This window comes from Podarcis raffonei, chromosome 1 (assembly GCF_027172205.1).
Source record: "Podarcis raffonei isolate rPodRaf1 chromosome 1, rPodRaf1.pri, whole genome shotgun sequence".
NCBI lineage: Eukaryota > Metazoa > Chordata > Lepidosauria > Squamata > Lacertidae > Podarcis > Podarcis raffonei.
Genome location: NC_070602.1, coordinates 40,637,064 through 40,661,966, shown reverse-complemented (window position 1 = coordinate 40,661,966; position 24,903 = coordinate 40,637,064). Strand labels below are relative to the sequence as shown.

Below are 24,903 nucleotides of genomic sequence, written 5' to 3'. Positions count from 1 at the left end.
CAGGTAAGTCATACTCAGAGTAGATACATTGAAATCAATAAGTTTGTCATGACTCCTTTGCATTCATTTACAGTGGTACCTTGGGTTAAGAACTGGAGGTCTGTTCTTAACCTGAAACTGTTCTTAACCTGAGATACCACTTTAGCTAATGGGGCCTCCCGCTGCCGCCGTGTGATTTCTGTTCTCATCCTGAAGCAAAGTTCTTAACCCAAGGTACTATTTCTGGGTTAGCGGAGTCTGTAACCTGAAGCGTCTGCAACCTGAGGTACCACTGTATTTCAGTGTGTCTACTCGGGGTGTGACATAGATGCAAACCTAAGTATGCTTGTATAAAGCTTGCCATTGTCTTGGCTTGGCACTTCAGGAATTAATTTTCAGGAAAGAAAAAGCTTATGTCTACTTTGGTTTTGGACTGCTCCATTCTTCAAGTGTACTAGACCACATACTCTGTGCAATTTGAGAACAGATGGAAAATTAAAGAAAAGAATGATAATAAAGTTCCTTTTTTTTCTTAAACAACAGAAAGAAAGGCTACGTCAGAAGGAAGCCAGTGCAACCACCAACTGAAAGAAGACACATGAACATAATCGCAGTGTGACTTAATACCTTGCATGACGCTTCCCTCTGCCCATTCCCTAGAGAGCACCTTATTTTAGATGTTAGGAAGTTCTGCTTTGCTGTTCTCTTCCTCAGACAATCCTCAAAAGACTTCTGGATCCCTTGGCTTGTGCAGAAGAGGGAACAATAAGAAGTTTGTTTACATGGGAATTATGAAGAGTTCTATGTAACTCTTCCTTATGTGGCTTAAATGCAGTTCTTTTCTTAAAAGTTGTTTGAAGTACTCTATGCAAAATGCACTAATGTAAAAGACAGCAAAAGCAGGGTTTTAGACAGTGAATTAAATAGCTTTTATGCCAGCTCTGCAGGATGGCTCATGTGCTGGTAGACCGTAATATTTACTAAGTCAATGTTTAAAATGATTTTGATGGTATCCAAAGGATTAACTTTACCTTCTTGCAAATGGTGGAAGTTAAGTGTATCAGATGTATTCTGTATTTTACTACGATTATTTTTATAGGAACCCCAATCAATGCCATAGAAGTAGAAATACTGTTTTTGCACATGTGGAGAAAGAAATCTCATATATATATATATATATATATATATATATATATATATATATATACATACTTGAATAAGGCATAGATAATGTAACTGCTGCATTCATTAACGTTTGGTGTTTTGTTCATACTATATTCTTCATTTGTCTGATGGCAAAATGAATACTTTCTGTATCAACATGAGGTCAGATTAGCAATATTCAATAATGCTTTATTTATAGTTGGTCTTCTAGCTGTAGAACATGCATTTCCATTATTTATCATTAATCTATACCAAAGCCTATATTCTTTTATAGTCAGCATTTTGGTGAAACTGATTTTAGAACATGTTTACATTTTCCCGTACATACGTGCATGTGTGTGAGAGAAAGATCATTTACAGACATATGTGTGCTCTTGAACATACATTATTCATACACTCTGCTCCATAGACTTTGAATAGAAATACCTCATTGCTCTCCCATTGAGGTACTGTAAGTGACTCATGTGAAGTGCCATTTAGAATCTCTGTCAGGTATGTCAGGATCTCTCCCCTCTAGGCTGTAGTTGAGAGAACTTACAGAATCACACCCTTAAAATTAAAGAGCAGTCCTTGCAACGGAAAAATTATGTAAAATAAAATGTTGTATATCATAAATACTTAAACACAGGCTAACCAACGGTTGCCACAACAACTAAAGAGTGTACCAAGAAGGAGATGAACAGGGGTTCTGCGTCCTAGAGGACACTTGTAATAAAGTATGATAAGGGAGTCTGGTAATTTAAATTGAGAAAAGAGTGGAAGAAAGGGAAACTTTGTCACCTACAGGACAAATGCAGGAGAATCATATTTCGTAATAGGCCTAGGCAAAGTGCCACAATTGAATCAAACATTTATCTTAAAAAATAACTTTTAATTTCTTATTATAAGAAGTTAATGCAATTGTATGAACAACCTATTTGAAAGATTTAATATGAAACATGCTATTTATCTTACACAATTCAAGGGCAAGGTTCTCAGACAGCACATATTATGTCTCCTATTGATATCCAAATGCCATTGAAATTTAGTTAGTATCCTAAATATTGAGACATTAGAATGCAGTTAATGAACTTATCTTTTCCCTCTTAATGTAAACATTTATCGTTTATAGCCTTACAATTTCCTATGCTGAAGGAAACATAATTCTTAAAAAAAATGAAAGTGTATGAAGTACAGGAACAGGAAAATTACAGCATCTTTAGAAATACAGACCAAAGTAGCAATACAGTCTAGAAAAGCCAAAGAGTAGGGCAACAGTAGTCAGACAATGATGATCAAACCCAGCCAGATGGGCGGGGTATAAGTAAATTATTATTATTATTATTACAAAATCCTGATCAAATATATGTATGTGTGTGTGTGTGTTATAATGGAGCTATGCAGTTGAAATGTAAGGGCATTTTGATGTAACCCACAATTTAAAACTTAGCAGCAGCCACACTACAATTAATTCAACTGACATTGATCTTAATTGACGTATTCTTTCACAAGCAGTGTAATGTCAATACTCACAAAAGACTTGAGATCTTTAATGCTACTGGCAGAACATAAAAGCCACATGCTAGCAGTATGAAGGCACAACTACCACTGGCAAGTATTATCATTTTTTTCAGAAAATGAATGAGTGAAATTTACCCATGACTGAACTGGTGGATTGGTAGACAGTAGTTTACCACAGGATGTTGCAAGAACTGAGTTATATGCATAGGGAAGTTGCGGGCAGGGGAAGGAAATAAGGGATGTAAGCCGCTGGATCTTGGGAGTCGCCTGTATTGGGGACAGGTGGGCACGCAAGCTAATATTGATATCCAAAAGCACTTTTAAATCCCCTGACTCCATCTGAAGTGTTCTAAGAGACGCTTAATTCACCCACTTGAAAGCAGAGACTTAAAATTCTCTTTGTGCTCTGCAATTACTTTCACTGGCTCACATTGTTAAGAGGAAAGCTTCGAGAATGTGGCTGGAGGCACTAGGCCAGGCATAGGCAAACTCGGCCCCCCAGATGTTTTGGGACTACAACTCCCATCATCCCTAGCTAACAGGACCAGTGGTCAGGGATGATTGGAGTTGTAGTCCCAAAACAGCTGGAGGGTCAAGTTTGCCTCTGCCTGGACTAGGCTGCGAATGAGTGCCCATGACCATTCAATAAGTGCATGGAACCACTCAGTAAGCTGGTACTTCCAAGTGGTGGGGAGAATCCTGTCACACTTCTGCACCTCATCCAAAGAAGCAGGGGAGTGAAAACTTTCTCCTCCATATCAGGTAGAACTTGGCATGCATATAGCTGCCAAATCGTTGTGTGCAGGTTTACCGCTTGGTGAATTGTTGAATGTTTTCACTCTCTGTAATGTTAATTGAGTGTGAGTGTGGAATGCGGGTGGCAAAACTCCTTCAAGCCAGATGCAAGTTTAAGGCTGCATAGGCACCATAAATAGAAAGTACACACCCTCCCCCCCCAAAAAAAAACTCCATGGAAACCATGGTTTGTTAAGGCTGCTGTAGCTCTGTGAAAGGGAAACTACAGTTCTCGGAATTCTTGGGGGAAGGGGAACGTGCCTTAAAGGCATGGTGTGAACACAGCCTTAGACTTGCAAATGATGTAGGAAAGAGCTCTGTTCTCTTAGCTTCCTTAAAATGGAGAAGGGGAAAGTAATAACACTGTAGTTTATGGTAAGTGCAAACTAATATCCAGTGGTAAAAGAGTAGTTCATTCAGAGCAATTACTTTCTGGCATGGAGATATGATAGTTAGCCATGTTTAGTGCAAAATGTTATCAAGAGATTAGCATCACAGCAGTGCAGCAAAGTGCATGTGTTTGTATTTTGAAAACGAGAGGGGAAACCCTATATTTTTTTTTACTTTGCAAAGCTTATGGAATGGAACAGTTTGTTTCGAATATCTTAGGGATCTTTTAACTTATATCTGCTTGGATGCAAAATGCCCATTGCTCAAGAGAAAAGCCGCTGTCCTTGCAGGAAGCAGGATCATAATTCACACAGAGAGAGAGTTTCTCATTCTTCTTGAAAACAGACTTCAGAGAGTCAGGGGGGACCCCCTGAGCAGTGTTGGGGGTGACATTCCCTTTCACCCCCATGAGCAAAAGTGTCTTCTGTGCACACAGCAGGTTATTTGTAAGCCAGTCATTGGTTTTACACTGTAATAATGATGTGAAATATTACAGTTGCTTTGCCGTGGTTAATTTGTCTTTTTATACTGTACTTTGGAGAGTCTGAATTTATATTGATAGTGATCTTAGAGTATATTTATAGAATTTGGAAATGGTACGTTAAAAGCAGTGTGATAGAGATGTAAAACCTCTTGAGTCAATGAATGCAGATGTTTAAATATACCAGAACTGGTGGGGGGAGTAGCAAAAACGAAATAATCAAAAATTGATTCATCTCTTGAAAGCACTACTGAGTAAATATGTATGATTTTTTTAATTAAAAAAAAAAAGATTAGTTATCACTTATATTTCAAATACCGTTAGGTATGTTACTATTTTGTAAGAGGGCTTAGGTCCAGGGTAGCCCTTCTGTGAATGGAAGGGCTGGAGACCTAGAAGCTGCTGCCACCCATGGAAGGGAGCAGGGAGGGGATTTTTGCCAGTTTTCCTTGCTCCCTGTCCCAGCTCCTAGTCTCCAGAGCAGATTTTCAGGGGAAAGAGTGAGTTGAAGACATTCACCTCCTGCCCATTTGATGTATGGAACTCCGCACACAGGATCTTTAGATCCTACTAATTGTATTGGCCAGTTTTTATGGGAAAGGCAACCAGTGAGCACTGTCAATAAATACATTTACTCAGGGCCAGCCCACCCATGAGGCAAAATGAGGCGACTGCCTCAGGCAGCAGGATCCACAGGGGCAGCAGATCCAGCCTCCCAGGAATACATTGCACGCTGCTGCTGCTGCTGCTGCTGCCGCCACAGTGGCAATGACGGCTGTGGCACACTTCTTAAAGACTGGGCCTGCCATCTCCTTGGTTTCTCCCTCCAATGTCGCCTCTACAGCAGCCTCTTAGATAGGAGCACTGGTGCTGTCCTTCCACTTTTGTTCTTAGTGTAGATCTTTATTCCCACTCACCCCCATTCCTGATGTAGATCTTTATTACCCCCCCTCCCTCGTTCCCAGTGTTGATCTTCACTCGTTCCTTGTTTCCTGGTGGGGAGGCACCATTTGGTGGTTCGCATCAGATGCCAAAATGTCTTGGACTGGCCCTGCTTTCCTATACATTTACACCCATGTCCAGGCAACCCTGTGCAGTGTGTGATGTCTTTTACTTGTTTCAGTGGAGCCAAGCAGCATCCACACACAAAATATGCATTTGGCTTCTTATTTTCCATTTGTGGGGCTCCAAGTCCCATGAGCCCCAGTGGGCATTTAAGTGAATGAGAAACCCATTCCAAGTGGAAGTGCTCAGTGTTGGCTTTAAAACTGAGCTGTTGTAGGTGATTTTGAAGACTTATATTTCCCCTTCATCATCTCATCTTTCCATCTGCCATTGGTAGAATCCCCTGGATCTTAAACTGCTTAGAACTTAAGCTTCTCTGGACAATTCACTAGGAATCAGTTAATCTGATTTCTTCGCTGCTGCATCGGGAATTTACTCCTTCCCTGGTGCTGTTTTTCCTCTCTTCTTTAGAGCAGCCTTGTAAATATGTGAAACATGTTCTGAGTTGAACCACCATTTTCTGACTTAGATCACCATTTTTTCTTACCAAACTGGTCCTGTGGATCAGCTTATGATGGTTAGCAGTGCAGTGTTCTTGTCAACAGGGAGACATGTATTTGCCTGTGCCCCTCTTATTATTCCACTTATATCCCACCTTTCCTTCAAGGAGTTCAAGGTGGTGCATATGACTCCCCTTCTCCTCATTTCATCCACAGAGCAACCCTGTGAGGTTGGTTAGACTGAGAAATAGTGACTGCCCCAAAGTCACCCGGTAAGCTTCAAGGCTGGGGTGGCTAACAGCCCAGAGGACAGGATCACACTTCAAAATGACCTTGACAGATTAGAGAACTGGGCCAAAACAAGATGAATTTTAACAGGGAGAAATGTAAAGTATTGCACTTGGGCAAAAAAAATGAGAGGCACAAATACAAGATGGGTGACACCTGGCTTGAGAGCAGTACATGTGAAAAGGATCTAGGAGTCTTGGTTGACTACAAACTTGACATGAGCCAACAGTGTGATGCGGCAGCTAAAAAAGCCAATGCAATTCTGGGCTGCATCAATAGGAGTATAGCATCTAGATCAAGGGAAGTAATAGTGCCACTGTATTCTGCTCTGGTCAGACCTCACCTGGAGTACTGTGTCCAGTTCTGGGCACCACAGTTCAAGAAGGACACTGACAAACTGGAATGTGTCCAGAGGAGGGCAACCAAAATGGTCAAAGGCCTGGAAACGATGCCCTATGAGGAACGGCTAAGGGAGCTGGGCATGTTTAGCCTGGAGAAGAGGAGGTTAAGGGGTGATATGATAGCCATGTTCAAATATATAAAAGGATGTCACATAGAAGAGGGAGAAAGGTTGTTTTCTGCTGCTCCAGAGAAGCGGACACGGAGCAATGGATCCAAACTACAAGAAAGAAGATTCCACCTAAACATTAGGAAGAACTTCCTGACAGTAAGAGCTGTTCAACAGTGGAATTTGCTGCCAAGGAGTGTGGTGGAGTCTCCTTCTTTGGAGGTCTTTAAGCAGAGGCTTGACAACCATATGTCAGGAGTGCTCTGATGGTGTTTCCTGCTTGGCAGGGGGTTGGACTCGATGGCCCTTGTGGTCTCTTCCAACTCTATGATTCTGTGATTCTATGAGTAAGGGATTTGAGTTTAGGTCTCCCTGGTCCTAGTCCAGCACTCTATAAGCACTATGCCATACTGGTTCTTTGATGAGAACAGCTGCATTCCTTTCTTACTAGAAACTCTGGATGGTGTAGAGCCAGAAAAACCTCAGCCTCTTCATGCCTTCAGCTAAGGGATGTAAACCTATTTGGATGGGGCAGCTGTGCTGCACAGAGGCTAGGAAAACACTTATTCCATTCTACAGTTAAAGGCAGCTGTCCGGCTGGAGTTTTGCATCTGTAATAGGAGCAGCATATGGTTATAGTAAGTGTTAACTATAAGGAATTGCTTCAGGTTTTCCTTTCAAATCTTTCCTCATCACTGTTGCTCTCATCTCTATCTGAATCTCCTCTGTTTTTCTTAATACATGATGATTAAAGCGGGATGCAGTTAAAAGCCCAAAATGGTACCCAGTGAAATTGCCAGTTTTGCTTGTGCTGAGGAAGTTCTTAGCCTTGATTGTTTTTAAATCTTACTACCAATACAGCGTGCAAAATTGTAATCTCTTGCTGGAAACCCAGCACATTTCCTCCAATTTTGAGAAACGCTGTTGTAGTCATTGCTACAGATTGTGGGGCGAGTGGGTGGGTGTCAGGGGACCCGTAATGTGACTCCCAGCTTCATTGGACTTGAGCAGTCTAAGATAGTCTTCTTGTGGTGTCCAATTCTAGACTGAATGTGGGAACCATCAGTGGGAAATTTTACATCTCTGGGCCAAAGCTGTATGGAATGTACATTAATACATTTCCACTGTGTTGCTGTTAGCAGAACTCCTTTTACAGTATTGTTATAACAGTCACCCCTCTTGTTTGGCGAGTTCTGATAGTACTGTTTAGTCTGAGAAGAATCTTTTGTCCTAAGCCCATTAGCATCTCACAGTTATTCAGAGCCCATTTCTGGATTGTTTTGTTTATTTAAAGTTTACTTACAGTAGCACTGGAAATGGATCCAAATGGAACATAAACAACTGGTCCCAACTCATGCCCTGCATTTTTGTTTCCTAATACTTAACTATCCTGCTGCAAACTGGGGGGGGGGGGGGATAATCTTTGTATTCTACTCCCTGATGCAAAATTGATAAATATATTTAAAATGCTATGACATCTTGAAATTCAGGGCCATTCCCACAGTAAACTAGTATGTTGAGAATGTGAGCTAAGTGGGAATACGCAGAGTTCAGCGCATGGCGAAAACAGTTATTTGATTCACTACTCAGTCATATAATAGTTTCATCCACATTCACCACATCACTGCTCAATCTGTTTTTGGAAGCTATATGAAAGATGTGGTAACTGAGTTGAACTGCATGCTGGATATGTGGTGAGGCACTCATACAGCCATTTTAACGTGTGCCAAGCTACATGGATGCATTGAACCAGCAACATCCACAGCATAATATTCAGTGATGTGAATTTTATTTAACTGGTGTATTATGTCATCAAGTGCCTGCCAGAATAATGTTTTTCTTCTGCCTAACACAAATTGGCACAACTGTTGTTTTGGAAAACGAGACAGTTTATTGTTGAAAGATCATGCAAACTTTCAGCTCACACAAAACCCCTTAATCAAGTAGAATAGAAATATACCCGATTCAGAACTCATGCGAATTGTAAGAATATTTACAAAGAAGAATACCTTGACTCAGTGCTTTTTTTCTAAAAAAAAATGTCTAGGGCTACTCTCATTTTCCTACACATATTGAAATTCTGCCTCTCAGTGAGGCCAAACTTAGATTCACTGCCTTGAAGGTGTCCTTCTTGATTATTTTAAAGTTAGGCCACTTGTACCTACCATTCTGACAGCACTGTGTAACTATTAAATAGAAGCAGGAGAATATTCTAATTGATTATGCCATGTGTATAATGGAGAAAAAGCTGCCTTTCCATTTTGATTCATAAAGACTTAATAATAAATTATAATATGTATAATTTCTACTGAGCTGAACAATGAAGTATTGCAGAGTTAGCTTGAAAACTTGAACTCTGATGAACAGGTTTAGTGAGTGGCTGCATCCAACATTTTTTTATCCCAAAGCAATTTGCCATACCAGAAGAACCTACTCTTGCATTGCTTTAGCTATAAGTGGATCTCTCCCCTGTTTCCATGCTAGAGTTCCTTCTAGCTGTTATTTTTTAGTTTTTGTCTCTTGCTACATTTGGAAATTTAATCTCATCATTGAGGGTTGCTTTCTTATGAAAGCTGTAGACACTTTCCCTCTTTATTCTAAAAAAAAAATCACTAGAATCACAGTTTGGTCATATAACACTTTTGTTTTTCTCAGGCATTGAAACCTTCCAAAGAATATGTAATATAAATTTTCTTTCAGTATTTTCCCATTTGATGTGACAGACATGGGTACTTACAATCCCTTCATAAAATAGTTACCCATCTTCAATTTCTTGCTAGGCAAGAAAGCAGAAATAATTGTTTCTGTTGGCCTGGCTGCTCTGGTTTTCCCATTCAGAAGTCCTCTGTTGGGCCTCTAAGTAGTGCTGGAATCTTTTGGTGTGTTGAGAATAATGTTGGCATTCGTTCTGAGTAAGACAAATTTGAACTGTCTAGGATGGGAATAGTCTCCCACGCAGAACACAGAACCAAAATCAGAGAAATAGTTCCACACAAAATCATTCTGTTTCCCAAAGGCTTCACGATGCTGCATTGAAGAGCTTTATAGGTTTAAGGTTTCATATGAAGCAGATCAAGCTAGGTTTTCATATGAGTGGTATTTTTAATTCACACGTCTTAAGTCTTCAAACTTCTTACTCTACAAACAGTTCTTTATGCAAGAAAAATGTCTTAACAACCACTTCAGTTTTTTTGTTTAGAAAAAAAATGCAAATAACTCCAAACCACAATGCTAAACCAACTAGAGAAGAGAATGCCAAATATGCAAAGTTATTTCACAATGTAGAAAGACATTACCTTTTCCCTCTTCAGTTACTACCACATATGAGATCATAAGCAATTACATGCTTTCTCTTTTTTGCAGAGATATCTGATTAAATGCCTTTCATACCTCTGTCATCTTAGACGCTTCATCAGAAACAGAGAACATGGTATCTGAAGTTTGTTGTTAGAGGATCCAGTTTTGCATAATGCGTACACATCTTACTTAGGTAAACAGCTTCACTAGCTTATAAGCCTTTGGCAGGTTCTCGCAGGTAGTGTATCAAATATGACTGGCAGCACAATCATATAGAGGTTGACTCACAATTTGGGGAGGTGGGGTTACTCCATAGTATTGTATTAATTAATTAGCTTTTCTTACACGTATATCTCATCTTTCTTCCCATCATGGAACCTAAGACAGTGTACATGCCATTCAAGCTTTAACTAGACCCAGAACTGCCTAACTTCAGAAGGGTGTTGGTCGTGTGTGCCTTCAGACTATATACTGGCACTGATGTGTGTTTCAGTTTGCGACCTCACTAATTTTCCCGTATAGAAGAAAATGCAAATGCCTCTTTGGTAAGGAGGATAGTTATATCTGTTCCTAAAGATGATGGTCTAGACTAGTGAAGTCTACTAACTGAACTCTGCTAATCGACTTTTAGTGTTGTCATTTTTATTGTTGGCTTTCTTGAAGTGATAGGAAATGCAAAATATCAATTTGTTGTGTCACAAAAATTGAAAGCCCAACTTAATGCTGTATTGTTTTTAACACTTGATTGGAAGCCGCCCAGAATGGCTGGGGAAACTCAGCCAGATGGGCGGGGTATAAATAATAATAAATTATTATTATTATTATTATTATTATTATTATTATTATTATTATTATTTCAGTAGGAGAAACCACATGTTTAAATCTCCCCCATTTAAATCACTTGAACTTAAGCACACTTTATGATGAATGTTGTTGTTGCCAGATTGTGCCCAATAATTGTACCTTCTGAACGAGTAAAAATGTAAGTTAAATTTAGGACTTGAAAGTATCCTTTTGTATCATACTGCTATACGGACACAACAAAGTTCAATATCTGCAAAGTCTGGTTTATGGGAAGCCCTCTGTTTGTGTTCAATGTCTATCTGAAGCATTTTGCAATTGGTTTAAGCCTCCTTTGTCTCTAGACCATGTCACTGATCCAGGGACAATACAAGGTTGTCCACCACCTTCTGCAACACTTTTGGTTCCTTCTGCAAAGAACTCTGGGTAAGATAACACATTGAGGAGCTATGTTTTGGATGTGTGTTTACCTCCAGTTTTGGATGTGATAATTGGTACCCTCGGGGGGTTTTTTGTTGTTGTTTTAACTATAGCTGGTCTGTGTGCAGACTGCTCTTTCTGGGTCTGGGTAAGACATCCTTCTGCCATCTCTACTTGACTCCTCCAATTCTAAAGCATCTCTGATGGTGATCTTTTCTTATCGAGCTCTAGCACCGTCACCTTTCCCAAGGCTTCCTGCTCCCTCAAATGACTTTGTCTTTTCCCCCTTGATGCCCTTAGTTCCTCTTCCTCCTAGAATGCCTCTGTGGTTCCAATGTCTTGTTCTTCCTTCAAATCCGTTCTCAAAATCTGTATTTCCCATGAAGCCTTTCACATAACCTCCTCATTCCCAGATCTAGTATGACCAAGCCAAGTGTGTATAACTGTTGATCCCTGCCTTCCTTTCTCTTCCTTTCCTCTGTTGTGTTGATTTTTAGATTGTAAGCTGCTCAGGGCGGGGATCTGTCGTCATTTGAAAAGTGCCATGTACATAGATGGCACTAGATAAACAAAAAAATAGAATTTTGAAGTCGTCTTAGTTCGTCTTCCATTTCTAACCATTCTGACAAGAACTTAAGTGTATTCCTTTGTGGGTCAAAATATTCCACATTATCAGTGCAGTCACTGAAAAGGCCCTATCTCTTGTCATCATCTATATCTCCACCCCTGGCAGGAAACAAAGAAGGGCCTCTCATATTTCAGTGACGCATCTCACTTGTAGTTGAACTCTTGAGGTGTTAGTGTCAATCATGGATAAAATGTTGTTAGAATCTATCACGAAAGCTTTTATCAGGTCTTTTTGCAATTTGGTAGTAATTCGTTAGTGAATGCAAATGGATTTTTTCCTCAATGAAAGTTAGATCAAGAAGTTCAGCTGCATTACATCACCTCCTTGTTTGGTATGCAATAAAAACATTCCTCTGTGCTTGAATAAATAAACATCATAAGCAACTCTTCCCAATTTGCATGTTACAGAAACCACGGAGACTGTAGCAAGGTCAGGAAAACATGGATATTTCCAACTGGCCAGTCAACAAATATTATTAAGCACGCAGCTGATCTCATAGGGCATGGGTTAAAAAGGAAATTCATCCTGAAATTGAGGGTGGAAGCTAGTGTGTCTCCCCTATGACCTAGTTCCATGAGTCAATATGCTGACAAAGGAGCACGTAGGACTTGGGTATGAGGATCCCATGAGAATGCAAGGGCATGATGTTTGACCCTAGCCCCACTGCCAGCACAATAACAAGCATTGGTGCTATTCTACCAGCAGCAAACCCCTGCCGTTGCCTTGGCACAACTGTACTGCCTTGGCACAACATTTAATGAAGCTTGGGAAAGGTTTACCCCAATCCACTTCTGCACCACAAGCAGTCCAGGAGTCAAAAGTCACAATATTTCTTGTAACAAAGGCAGAACAGGGCCAAGGGCTGGGTTTCTTACATTAGCCGTGGCGGGGCAGCTAAAACAGAGGAGTGCCTAGGAGTTGGCAAAGCCAGCTCTGCTGAGAGCACAAGTCTGAGGGAAGGGGCACAAAAATCACCCCAGAAATCAGTCTCCAGTTATCTGTAATGTCATGAGTTTAGACAAGAGCTGGAAATTGAGCAGTAGGAGAAATGGCAAGACGGTATGAAGGTAGACGGCTGGAGACTATGGAGTGTGTGACTTAGATGTGTGTGGTTATGTGACATCACTGTTGTGACAAGATCAAATGTGGGGAAAGTGATTTTTTTGGGGGGGAGTGCTGGTACAGGTCCTTGCCAAGGGCACAAGTGACCCCAACAGGAGAAGTGGGATTTGGGGGGGCACAGATCAAAAAAGCTCCTTGCTAAGCGTGAAAGGGACCTTAAGTACACCTAGAGTGACAGACTTTGAGCGCTGGTTTGAACATGCATATGTATTACTTGGCAGCTGTAGCATCAACTGAGGACTTGGTGTATATCTGATTGTGCATTTGCATTAGAAATCACAGATGGATTGGGGAGGAGTGGCCAGACAGAAAAGGGTTAAGCAGTCTCTTCCTTGGCATTTCCCATCACCAACACCAAATTCACAGGCTCCTGGGACTGCCTTGGTAGAGGGAGAAAAGGGGGAGAGTTGCATTCAATTGTGTGCCATGTCTAGGTTGGGCCTGAGTTGGTTAATCGAACACAGCTTTGAAAGATTTGAAGTTCAAATCAATGCCATTCCGTAAAGCTTCATTCCATGAGAACCAGTCTTCTGGGGCCTGTTCCCGAGATTTCAGAGGCAAGTCAGCAATCCTTGTGTAATGATGCAATCCAGACTATTGCATAAGGAGCAGGCACTTGGGTGATATGAAATAAATTCCTGAGCTTGCAGCAACATCTGAGACTTGACAGTGCTGTTGATATAAAGATTTTCAGTGCATATAAAGATTTTAAGCATTAAGAAACTGAAATGCCCGAATGTCTTGTCCCCTAAATACAGCAGGGGTTGTGTAGTAGTTAAGAGCATGGCAATAACTTAGTGGTTCAAATTTCGTCCGAATCAGGGCTTCAACCAGAACTTGCTGGAACTTGGTTCCAGCACCTCTCAGATGGGCACCATTGCCATTATAAGAGAACTAGGGAGACATTCATGGTGAGTTCTGGCACCTCATTTTCTAGAAAAATACCACTGGTCTTAATCATAAATTTACTGGGAAGTCTTAGGTTATCTGGAGTCTCGTGGTCCTAGCCTGTCTGCACCTTATTACCTTACCCACTCTGGTTCCTTCCAACTCTACAATTCCATGATTCTATGATTCTGCCATCTAGGGTGCTGATGATAATACTGGCCCAACCTAGGAAGGTGGTTGCAGTGATTATAGAGGTAAGATTTATTAGCTGTTTTGAGGCACTGGGTCGGGGGGCTTAGTATAAAGATACTAAGGATTAATATTCTTAAAGAAACAGTAGTATGTATAAAATACATATAAGACCAATGAGAAGGTGGTGAGTGGGGTGGAAATGGGAACTCTCCCTGGAAGTGACACTAATAAGACAAGCTGCCCCATCAATAAATCTAGGATGTACTGATCTTTTACCAGAATAGCATTGCCAGGCATGATGCTGAGGAAATGCTTGTTGCATGGATGTAAATATAGAGGGGGGGTAGGCAGAATAGCAATGCTTTTCTTCCTTTCAGGGAAGTTCCCAGTTGCTAAAAAGAAGCTTGGATTATGCTAATTTTTTCTTTACAATTATGTACCATATGTTCCCGTTGAGTATTTAAAAATCTAATTTTACTGGAAATTTCAAGATAAGTTAAATTTGTAAAAATGCTTTTTATTTTTCAAAGAAAGAGATATGGGACCATTGCATGTAAATAATAGAATATATTTTCCGTATTATTGCTCTGTATTTTTATATGCTAAATCTCTAGCTTCAGACTATGTTTTACTAACCCTGATGCAGTGGAAACTTTTATTTATTTAAAAACAAGAATGATGTATTTTGACTCCACGGAGATATAGATATAGATATATATTACAAGATAAACATTTGCAGGTGTTTCATTAATGGCTGATCTACTTTTCATTTGTTGCAAACCTGTATGTTGTTACACACTTTTTGATCCTGTCCGCCATAGCTTTATAACCACCAAAAGATCACCTGATCAACAGAATACTTTTCGAAACATGTTATTCTAATTCCTGTTCTACCAGTTCATACATTAAAAATCAAATAGGAATTTTAAAGTGTGTTGGTTTTGTTGTCTGCAACTGTTTTAAGTTTTATGTAACCCTTGAGGGTAAGTGATTGGGTCATGTATGACTGTGATGGGAAGAAGACGAGCCAAAGGCAGGAAGACCCATCCCTTTCATTTCTGTCTTTCTGGCTCCCCCTTCTCTCGCTTTCTCCCTGTCTCCCACTTTCCTCTACCCATTGAGCTGCTGAAGAAACACAGGTCACTTTTGCTAGATGTTTTAACTAATCACCAGCAGAGGACTTTGGGGAAACAAAACCTGAGGGCCATATGTAGCCTCAAAGCCACAGGTTGCCCATCTGTGGCTAATGAGAACTAGGTACCTGTAATGGTAAAAAACAACAACCCTGTTTTACCTGACTTGCATCTTTCTTTCTAAGGAAAATATACCACTAGAAGCCTCATACCCAGTCTTGCTCAGGAATTCCAGGAAACCAAAAAAGTCAGTGCCATTTTGAAAGGGTCAGCCTGCCATCTTGATTCAAAATAGAATCCAAAAAAGCAGAGACATCACCTTGCCAACAAAGGCCCGTATAGTTAAAGCTATGGTTTTCCCAGTAGTGATGTATGGAAGTGAGAGCTGGACCATAAAGAAGGCTGATAGCCGAAGAATTGATGCTTTTGAATTATGGTGCTGGAGGAGACTCTTGAGAGTCCCATGGACTGCAAGAAGATCAAACCTCTCCATTCTTAAGGAAATCAGCCCTGAGTGCTCATTGGAAGGACAAGATCGTGAAGCTGAGGCTCCAATACTTTGGCCACCTCATGAGAAGAGAAGACTCCCTGGAAAAGACCCTGATGTTGGGAAAGATTGAGGGCACAAGGAGAAGGGGACAACAGAGGATGAGATGGTTGGACAGTGTTCTCTAAGCTACCAGCATGAGTTTGACCAAACTGCGGGAGGCAGTGGAAGACAGGAGTGCCTGGCGTGCTCTGTGTGGTGTAGTGGTTAAGAGTGATAGACTTGTAATCTGGGGAACCGGGTTCGCGTCTCCGCTCCTCCACATGCAGCTGCTGGGTGACCTTGGGCTAGTCACATTTCTTTGAAGTATCTCAGCCCCACTCACCTCACAGAGGGTTTGTTGTGGGGGAGGAAAGGAAAGGAGAATGTTAGCCGCTTTAAGACTCCGCTTTAAAACTCTTCTCTTCTTCTCTGGTCCATGGGGTCACGAAGAGTCAGACATGACTAAACGGCTAAACAACAACATAAGTTGAAACCTGCTTCTTCATCTTGGGAACCATCATGCACAATTTGGTTATTGTTTTTGTTAGAGGGGTCCAAATGCATGGCAACAACTTTCTGAGCAAGTTTCCAAAATATATTATAGATTAAAAATGAAATCATCATTACTTATTTTTCAAAGTGCCTTGAACTGTGGTGGCATGAATGAGGCTACACATGGAAGAACATAAGTGTGCTTTGATTAGCCTCCACCCCCCAAACCCCCCCCCAAAAAACTTGTTCCTTTTGTTTCATAGTGTTTCCCTTTCTACATATTTCTGCCTCCCAATTTTTATATATTTATTTATTCATTCATTCATTTCAAATCCATTCTAAATTGCTTAATAATTTAAAAATCTCTAAATGGTGTACTCTGTGTACTGTACAAAACAATATCCATTCAAACAAAAATGGAGCCTAAAATCAATTTTTAAAAGTGCAAAAATATGAAAGCAAACAAAACTTAGGAAGAATTCATTCACATATATCGGGCTCCAATCTTGTGAGTCAAGAAAAGCCTTGTCAAAAGAGGTAAGTCTTTACAAGAAGTCTGAATCTTCCCCCATGGCAGAAAGAAGGGCATTCCACAGAACAGGGCAATAATCTTCTTGTGACCGTCTTGGCTGTGAGTCCTGGAAGACCTGTTCTGTGTCTTGCATGCTTTTTGACACCTGGCCTGGGAGAGGAGGGCCTTGACTGACTCCAACTACAAAATCTGAGGCTGCTGCAGAAGCCAGAGAACATCTTGGCTATCTCTTAGTGTAAACCCAAGTCATCAACCCTGCGCTTCCACAGCGGCCGCCCATCATGAACCACCATGGGCAAGATTGGCAGCAGCAGATACATTCTATGCTTATGATAATATTTTAATCTCTTGCTAATTGTGCTGTTTTAAATGTGTATTTTATATTTGACTTCCTTTAGCAATGTGTTCTTTTGAAATGTTTAAGATTTTTTTTAACTTTGCTGCATTAGATTTGCATCCTGTAGTTTATTTCCATTGTAATGTTTTGTTTTGAAATCTTTTAAGATAATATGTTAGTTTCCAATTAATTAAATTGAATGTACACTTTATATCTGACTTTCTTCAGGAACATTTTATTCTGGGTTGTTTTATTTAACATTTTAATTGTTGTAAACCACTTTGAACTTTTTTCTTTGAAAAAAATAAAGTGGTATAGAATGAAATTAACAACCACCACAGAAAATGCCCATTTTCAGGTCACAGATTTACTATATACTGTAGGGTTCAGCGCCACAAGGAGAATCTCCCCCAGATGATCTAAGTGAATTTACAGGTCTATATAGGGACAGTCCCATTTTGCTGTGGCCAAAATTTACCCTGTTGCACAAACTACTGTATATATAATTCCAAGCATGGTCTGATGCTGTTGCTATGCTTGAAATTTTCTACATCACATTTTGAGAAGTAAGCTAGAATCTTCACAATCATTCTGCCTTCATCATTGCAAGAGCAGATTCTTTCTGAAAGTTTGGGTTCTAATCTACCTTGTCTTTTATATCATCTAATGCTATGCTCATTTACTCTGAAGAAAGTTCCACTGAGTTTACTCCTAAGGGTGAATAGTAATGTTGCTTTTGCTGTGGAGCCCAAATCCTCTGACATTACGAACCACGCCTTAGCAAGTTGAATATAATGTCAAGCTTCTCTCCAATCAGTCATCAAAGCTTTTTTGAGAAAGAAGGCAAAAATAAATAAACACCCCAACATTTTGGCATTTGGTTACAACTATAGTTGTGGTTAATAAGATTCCATTTAGTTGAAAATAGATAAGAAAGAAAGAAAGAAAGAAAGGGAGAGAGAGATTCCTGGAAACTCTAGTTTCTTGAGTGTGTAGATCTTATGGTATGAGTTAACCATGTGTTTCCCAGTTCCCATGTGCATTGTTATTCTAGTATTTGTTTGGGGAAGAAAAGCAAATGTATGGTTCACGCCATAACCTTGTCAAGTTCTGACCCTCGCAAGCTCAGGTTGACACCATACAAATGCTGAAAGGAAAGGCCACAGCCAAAATTAATCATAAACATTAGGCATAAAATATTACTGTTGACCTCGCCAAGTGGCAGACCTCTAGGAATAACATCCTGCTTCTTAAGAAAATAACATCCCTCTCCAACTGAGAAGAGCAGACGGTCTCGCCTATGTGTGACGGACGTGCTGACCTTTTGCCTCAGGGAGCCACATCCAGTTCTAACTGAAAGGGAAAGAGGCACTCTGGGTTTCAGTTGGCTGAAGTTCTCCCCCACAACATGTCCTTGTTTAAACTTCAATTGCACTTCCTTCCAGGGTCAGCCCAATGGACCACAGTGTGATGGGAGCCCCAGGTAGCCAGGTACGCAGCAGGGATCGGGCAGGAAACCATTCAAATCAAATATACACGTATTTCTGACTTCCAGCTTTAGAGAAGGACGTTTTGCATAGAGGCCTTGTACGTTTGGGTCCGACTACTGTTCCTACTTCTGTCCTGTGTACTGTTCATGGTGTGGGCCTGGTTGTCATCTTAACTCTAACAGTAGCATGTCATTAGTGGCATGACTTCTTTTCAGGCTCTTTAATTTCTGTATCATATACAGTATTTTATCTATTATATTAATAGAAACACAGGGATCAAGTGACCTCACAGGTAACCTAATCCAGCATCATGCTCAGTTCAGAATCTGCAACACCCAAATCTCTGGTGGATAGCTGTCCACCTCTGTATAAATTCCTCCAACAAAGGAGGTGGTTCCACTTCTGAGCAGCTTTTACTGTCAGGGAGTTTTTACTAAATGTCGACCTGAAATCTGTTTCCCTGCAATTTCCACCCGATCAATTAAGTTGAGCCTTCTGGAGCAACAGAGAACAAGTCTGGTTCATCTTCTGCATGATAGCCCTTCAGATACTTGAAGACTGCTGATATGTTTTCCCATAATCTTCTGAATACCAGTTGCTGGAAACCTCTCAAAACAATTACCAGCTGAAATCAGAAAGAAACCTAGTGTGATTATGTTTAGGCACCTACAGTAGACATGTTTGTTTAGGAAGGCTTTCACTGAAGTTGTAACCCAGTCATTTATGGAAGATAACTTTTATATTTGATTAAATTGTTTCATTGATTTTAGAGTTTGTATGGATGGTTTTATTATTTATTACTTTAGAGTTTGCTGTCTTGACGGAATGGTCACCTGAGGCACCAGATGTTTTGAGGCAGTGAGTAGCTTCGGACACTACAACTACACGTGCCACACAACCTGCAATGAACACTCTTAAGCTAGTTTGCTGCATTCAGATGGGATGGAATACACCATTCCATCGCCAGGATTAAGGTGAATTTCACCTGCTAGTCCAGTCAGCGTTGGGCCAGTCCTGATAGTGTTCCATGTTTGCATGGAAATCATCCACTGTCTAAAGAGTAGTAGTTATCCACGGGGATGGATTCAATGAAGTCACAGTTTTACAAATAAGGGAGAAATAATGAACTATGTTTTTTCAAGCATGGGATCATAGAATCCCACGACTGGGTCACAAGGGTCATCTAGTTCAATCCTTTGCAATTCACAAATCACAGAATACCTGACAGATGTCCATCCAAACTGTTTAACCTTCCAAGGTAGTCCATTTCATTGTCAAGTAGCTCTCACCATCAGAAAGTTCTTCCTAATGTTTAGTTGGAATCTCCTTTCTTGCAATTAGAATTTATTGGTTTGGGTCCTACACTCTTGGGCAGCAAAAAACAAGCTTGCTATTATTGCTCCCTTTGATCTGAACACCATTCTTCTGTTGATGCAACCTAGAATTGCATTAGCTTTTTTGTTGCTACAACACACTGTTAAACTTGTGGTCTACTAGAGCCTTTTGAGCTGTTAAGCCAAGTGAACCCCAACCTATATTTGCGTGTGTAGGTCCCCAAGCCACCCCTCAAAATAATTCACACATCACATGTAATTTAAGTTTAAGGTTTTTGGGCACTATTTTGGCCACAACTTTATTAAAATACAAAATCTGTGAGTGGTTGCTTAGACATTGGTTATGACTCTCTGTCACCCCGCCTGGGACAGAACTGACATTTCGAACTCCATCGGAAGCCAGTTGGAAGGGAAAGTCAATGTTGGGGATCAGTTGAGCTGAGCGTCAGTCCCTCACTGCTCACCCAACCAGCTCCCCAAGGCTTGCCGGCCCTGGTCCCATTTCAGGGATTGGACGAAATCGTGGCAAGCCCCAGGATTCCTTTAACAAAATTCCCTTCCAGCACCATTGGAGGGGCAGGCACTGCCTTTTGCTCTCTGCTAAAGAGAAAGCAAAAGGCAGAGTGCCCCAATATTTAAAGACTATGGTCCCACCCACCAATTTGCTACATGCAATTTGCCCCAGCAACCCGGTCAGCCAATTGTTGCACCAGGCAATAGCCACTAACCTGCCTGGCAACAGAGGGCTGGCCTGGCGGCGCACACCGCAACCCGTGCTCTCATTTTAGGGAGAACACACTTTGTGCATCTGATTATTTCTACCTAAGTGTTGAACCTTTCATCTGTCCCTATTGAAATTCATTTTGTTGGTTTGGGCCCATTTCTCCAATCTGTTAAGGTCATATTGAGGATGACACTCACAAGAAATTCCCAGGCTGCTTAGGGAAGTGTTTGCACATGAAACTCTCATAAGTGTGATTTAGTCTCTGACACTTCCATGTATTGCAACTGGGCTTCCAGATCACTGCTGTTAATGAATTTCTTGCAGAATACACAACATTTTTCTACATCTCATGGCATTCATTCAACATGGGTAAATGGAAATTGTGAGTGTGCATTGGTTATAGCAATGATAAAATCCCAGAGATATTTAAATAATTTGTTACTATGCGGATAAAAGTTCTACAGCAGCTGATTTTTCCAAATAAAGTGAATCATTTAATACATCTTTCAACTCCTGTCCCTTACTATTATTTTAATATACTGTTATAACCTCCAATGATCTTAATGGAAGATGAAAGGTTTATAAGAAGCTGGGCTACAGATGCTGCAAGTATCTTCATATGTGACACAATAGGTCTTTTTATTATATGAAGAAAATTGATGATTGCCTGCACAAGAACTCATTTACTAATAATGCGTGGAAACATAAATGGGGTTCTAATCACGACCTTTTTGTGAGGGGGCTTAATGATTTGACACTTTTGATGCCACCTCAGTTGCCAATATTTAGAAATCTGTCTTTTGTAAAGGCCTTTAAAAGCATTAGAATGTAGAAATCAAAGAGACAATAAATTTTAAACCAATCTTATTGTCTGCAGCCTAAAGTGTTATTAAGATCAAAGTGGGGAAAACATCTGGCATTTGCTCCACTGCAAAAAATTAGACCCAATCATCTCCCGTTGCCATCTTGCAATCCAGTTGCCAAGTTCTTTCTCCGTCATACGTACAGCTTGATCTTTCCTTTCCCTTTGACAGCTTTAATTTTGCAAAGTCTCACTTTTTCATACATCTGGATTACAAACAAATAAAAGAATACAATCTAGAAATAGTGACTTCACTTTTCAACTCTTTTCTTCAAAATCTTTTAAGCCCCAAACAGAGATTTCTTCTTCTTTCTTCTTAGGCGATCACTCGTAGACAAGTAAGATTGTCTTCCATAAACATGGTTTTAACAATGAGTCTGTAAGTGACTGTGGAGGCCAATTCTGGATCCACACGTCCTTCCACAGTGGGGACATTGGTTTCTGGGCGGGAGTTGATCACGGTGTGGATTTGCCAAGCGTGCCTTCCTCCTAGCACGTTTCTCCCTTGCGTCCTGAGTTCGAGTGTCTTCAAAGCCCATTATACCTTTGGTAAAGGCTGTTCTCCAACTGGAGCACTCGCAGGCCAGTGTTTCCCAGTTGCCAGTGTTTATACTACATTTTTAAAGATTTGCCTTGAGACAGTCTTTAAACCTCTTTTGTTGACCACCAGCATTATGCTTTCCATTTTTTAAAGTTCGGAATAGAGTAGTTCCTTTGGAAGACGATCATCAGGCATCCGCACAACATGACCGGTCCAACAAAGCTGATATTGAAGAATCATTGCTTCAACAAAGATTTAGCCTGCAATTGTATACCCATTTTCTTGGAAGTAAGCTCTGCTGAACTCAATGGGACTCACTTCTGAGTAGAGTGGCATAGGATTGCCATGTGTTCGTTGGTGACTATTGTTACTCAATTATACTTACCATACCTGGTGACTATTTGTCTGTAGTTTGAATTACCTAGCCTATATCAAAAGTGGATGGAACATACTTACTTGTGTATGTATTAATTCTGCCATTTGTGTTGATGTAACCCTCTAGAACATACTTTCTATAGCTAAGCGTTTAGCTCTATCCTCAGTACATTGTATTTTATTTTATTGCTAAGACTAGTGACTGATGCAAACAAAGATTCTATCTATCCATCTACTCACTTACATGGGCAATGTGTAAACCCCATTTGAACACGATGCACTTTGCTTCCAAGTCAATATGTACTTGACTTCATGGTCTGCACTGTAAATACCAGTATTTATGTTCTGGACAAGAGTATTTTAGCCTATACGAGTAATTATTTATTTTAAACTTCTTCAATCATTTTTCACTTTACAGTGGTGCCTCAGGTTAAATACTTAATTCGTCCTGGACGTCCGTTCTTAACCTGAAACTGTTCTTAACCTGAAGCACCACTTTAGTTAATGGGGCTTCCCACTGCCGCTGCGCCGCCACTGCGTGATTTCTGTTCTCATCCTGAAGCAAAGCTCTTAACCCGAGGCACTATTTCTGGGTTAGCGGAGTCTGTAACCTGAAGCGTATGTAACCTGAAGCGTATGTAACCCGAGGTACCACTGTATATGCCTATATTTGTATGTCTCTTGTTTTTGTACTGTGTGGTCACACACTGCCAGACATGCACTTATTGCTATTCCTTCAGAGGTAGGAAGTATGTGCCTTTATGGGTGGAAATACGTTAATTCAACATGTGACTCTTTCCATCACCCTTTTAAGAGCCAAACCATCCACCATGCTTCATTGAAAGTGACTTTCCATCCATGGAAATGGCCACAACAATGCTGGGCAGGACTTCACATGGATGCTGATTCATTTGTGGAAAAAATGGTCTTAATTGCATGCACATTCCAAATGGATTGACGCTCACATCATGTCCTCTCCCACATCTGATACTACTGTTGATAAAGTATGCCAGGGAGACTGGCTCCTACTGCTTGTATACAAAAAGGCAAGCAGGAACTGTGACATATGTAATAGTACCTTTGAGAAGCCCCCCCTCCCCCCCGCAAACTAAGGAACTCTGAGACTTACAGTTGCACATTCCACTTTGCACATAGGATGGTACATATTTTTCTCTCTCAAGTTACAAAACCTGCTGTTTCGCGTTAAAGTTTGCTTAAGCATCCTGAAGTATGACCTACAACAGTGGTTCCCAAACATCAGTGTTTAAAAGAGGAGCAGGGAAGCTGCTTCAAAGTCTACTTTTGCAAGAGGCTTCAAGACAGCCCCTGCTTCCATTTGTGCCTCTGGAGGCTCAACTGGGAGAAGAAGAAGAAGAGTTTGGATTTGATATCCCGCTTTATCACTACCCAAAGGAGTCTCAAAGCGGCTAACATTCTCCTTTCCCTTCCTCCCCCACAACAAACACTCTGTGAGGTGAGTGGGGCTGAGAGACTTCAGAGAAGTGTGACTAGCCCAAGGTCACCCAGCAGCTGCATGTGGAGGAGCGGAGACGCGAACCCGGTTCCCCAGATTACATGACTACCGCTCTTAACCACTACACCACACTGGCTCTCTGGGAGGGGATCATTGTCTTAAAGCCTTGGCAAATTTTTGTATGTTGGGTCCATGAAATTTGGGGGTGGGAAGTAGAAGGGATCCTCAAAGGTTGGGAACCACCTGGTAACAGATGCTGGTGAATTTTGATGAGGACTTTAAAAGAAACGCATGCAAACTGATGAGAAAACGTGGAGAACTGAACTGAAAAATGAGAAACTGGAAGAAAGCAAAATGGACAGATTTCATCCATCCTTTCAGTAGCTTCCACTGCTACCTCAATAGCACACCTTGCCTCAACTACATCTTCCAACTCAGGGCATCTGGCTGCATCTCTCTAACTCAATCACTATATTGTCAGCATATATCTGCTTTTGAATGTTTAATTTAAGAAATAAATGCCAGTGTTTTTGTTAGGAACCACTGCAAATGTTCTGCTCCAACTGATTCATCCCCGAATGATGTGACTTTACATCTGTATCAAACAAAAGATGAAAGAGACATCTTAGAAATGTTCCTGTTTTACTGTTAATCAAACCATTCTCCTTTTATGTCAGTATATTTGTCTTTCACATCTTCTTGTAATTACTTAAAAGGGACGTGGTTATAAATATTGTTTCCAATCAGATGGGAAAATAATGAAAGCACAATCAAGCAGCAATTAAAAAAGCATTGCCCCTCCCACCCCCACCATCAAAGCTTAGCTGAGAAGTCAGCCATTTGCCATATGGGGTATTATGTGGAACCATATTAAAGCCAACAGTTCTTAGTCAGCAAAGTCAGGTAACTGGACTTCAAATGCCATTATAGCTATTCATGACGATTCCCTGCTTTTCTGTACATGGATTTGGCATAGACAGGATGGCCATTTACCAATACAGGTGACCAGTGTGGTGTAGTGATTAAGAGTCTCGTAATCTGGGGAACCGGGTTCACGTCTCCGCTCCTCCACATGCAGCTGCTGGGTGACCTTGGGCCAGTCACACGTCTTTGAAGTCTCTC

The 24,903-nt window shown here is 40.7% G+C and overlaps 1 protein-coding gene and 1 long non-coding RNA gene across 2 annotated transcripts in view; both read left to right on the top strand.

Moving 5' to 3' along the window:
- Nucleotides 1-1,758, top strand: part of FMN1 (formin 1) — a 110,279-nt gene extending 108,521 nt beyond the window's left edge. The window contains exon 17 of the mRNA XM_053381935.1: nucleotides 523-1,758. Within this exon, the coding sequence (XP_053237910.1) occupies nucleotides 523-567 (45 nt within the window). The 3' untranslated portion in view covers nucleotides 568-1,758. The remainder of the gene's footprint in view (nucleotides 1-522) is intronic.
- A 3,302-nt stretch (nucleotides 1,759-5,060) lies between these two features.
- Nucleotides 5,061-14,888, top strand: LOC128410538 (uncharacterized). The gene is made up of 2 exons (XR_008329535.1): nucleotides 5,061-6,104; nucleotides 6,972-14,888. It is a non-coding gene; the product is annotated as an uncharacterized LOC128410538 (long non-coding RNA).
- The last annotated feature ends 10,015 nt before the right edge of the window (nucleotides 14,889-24,903 follow it).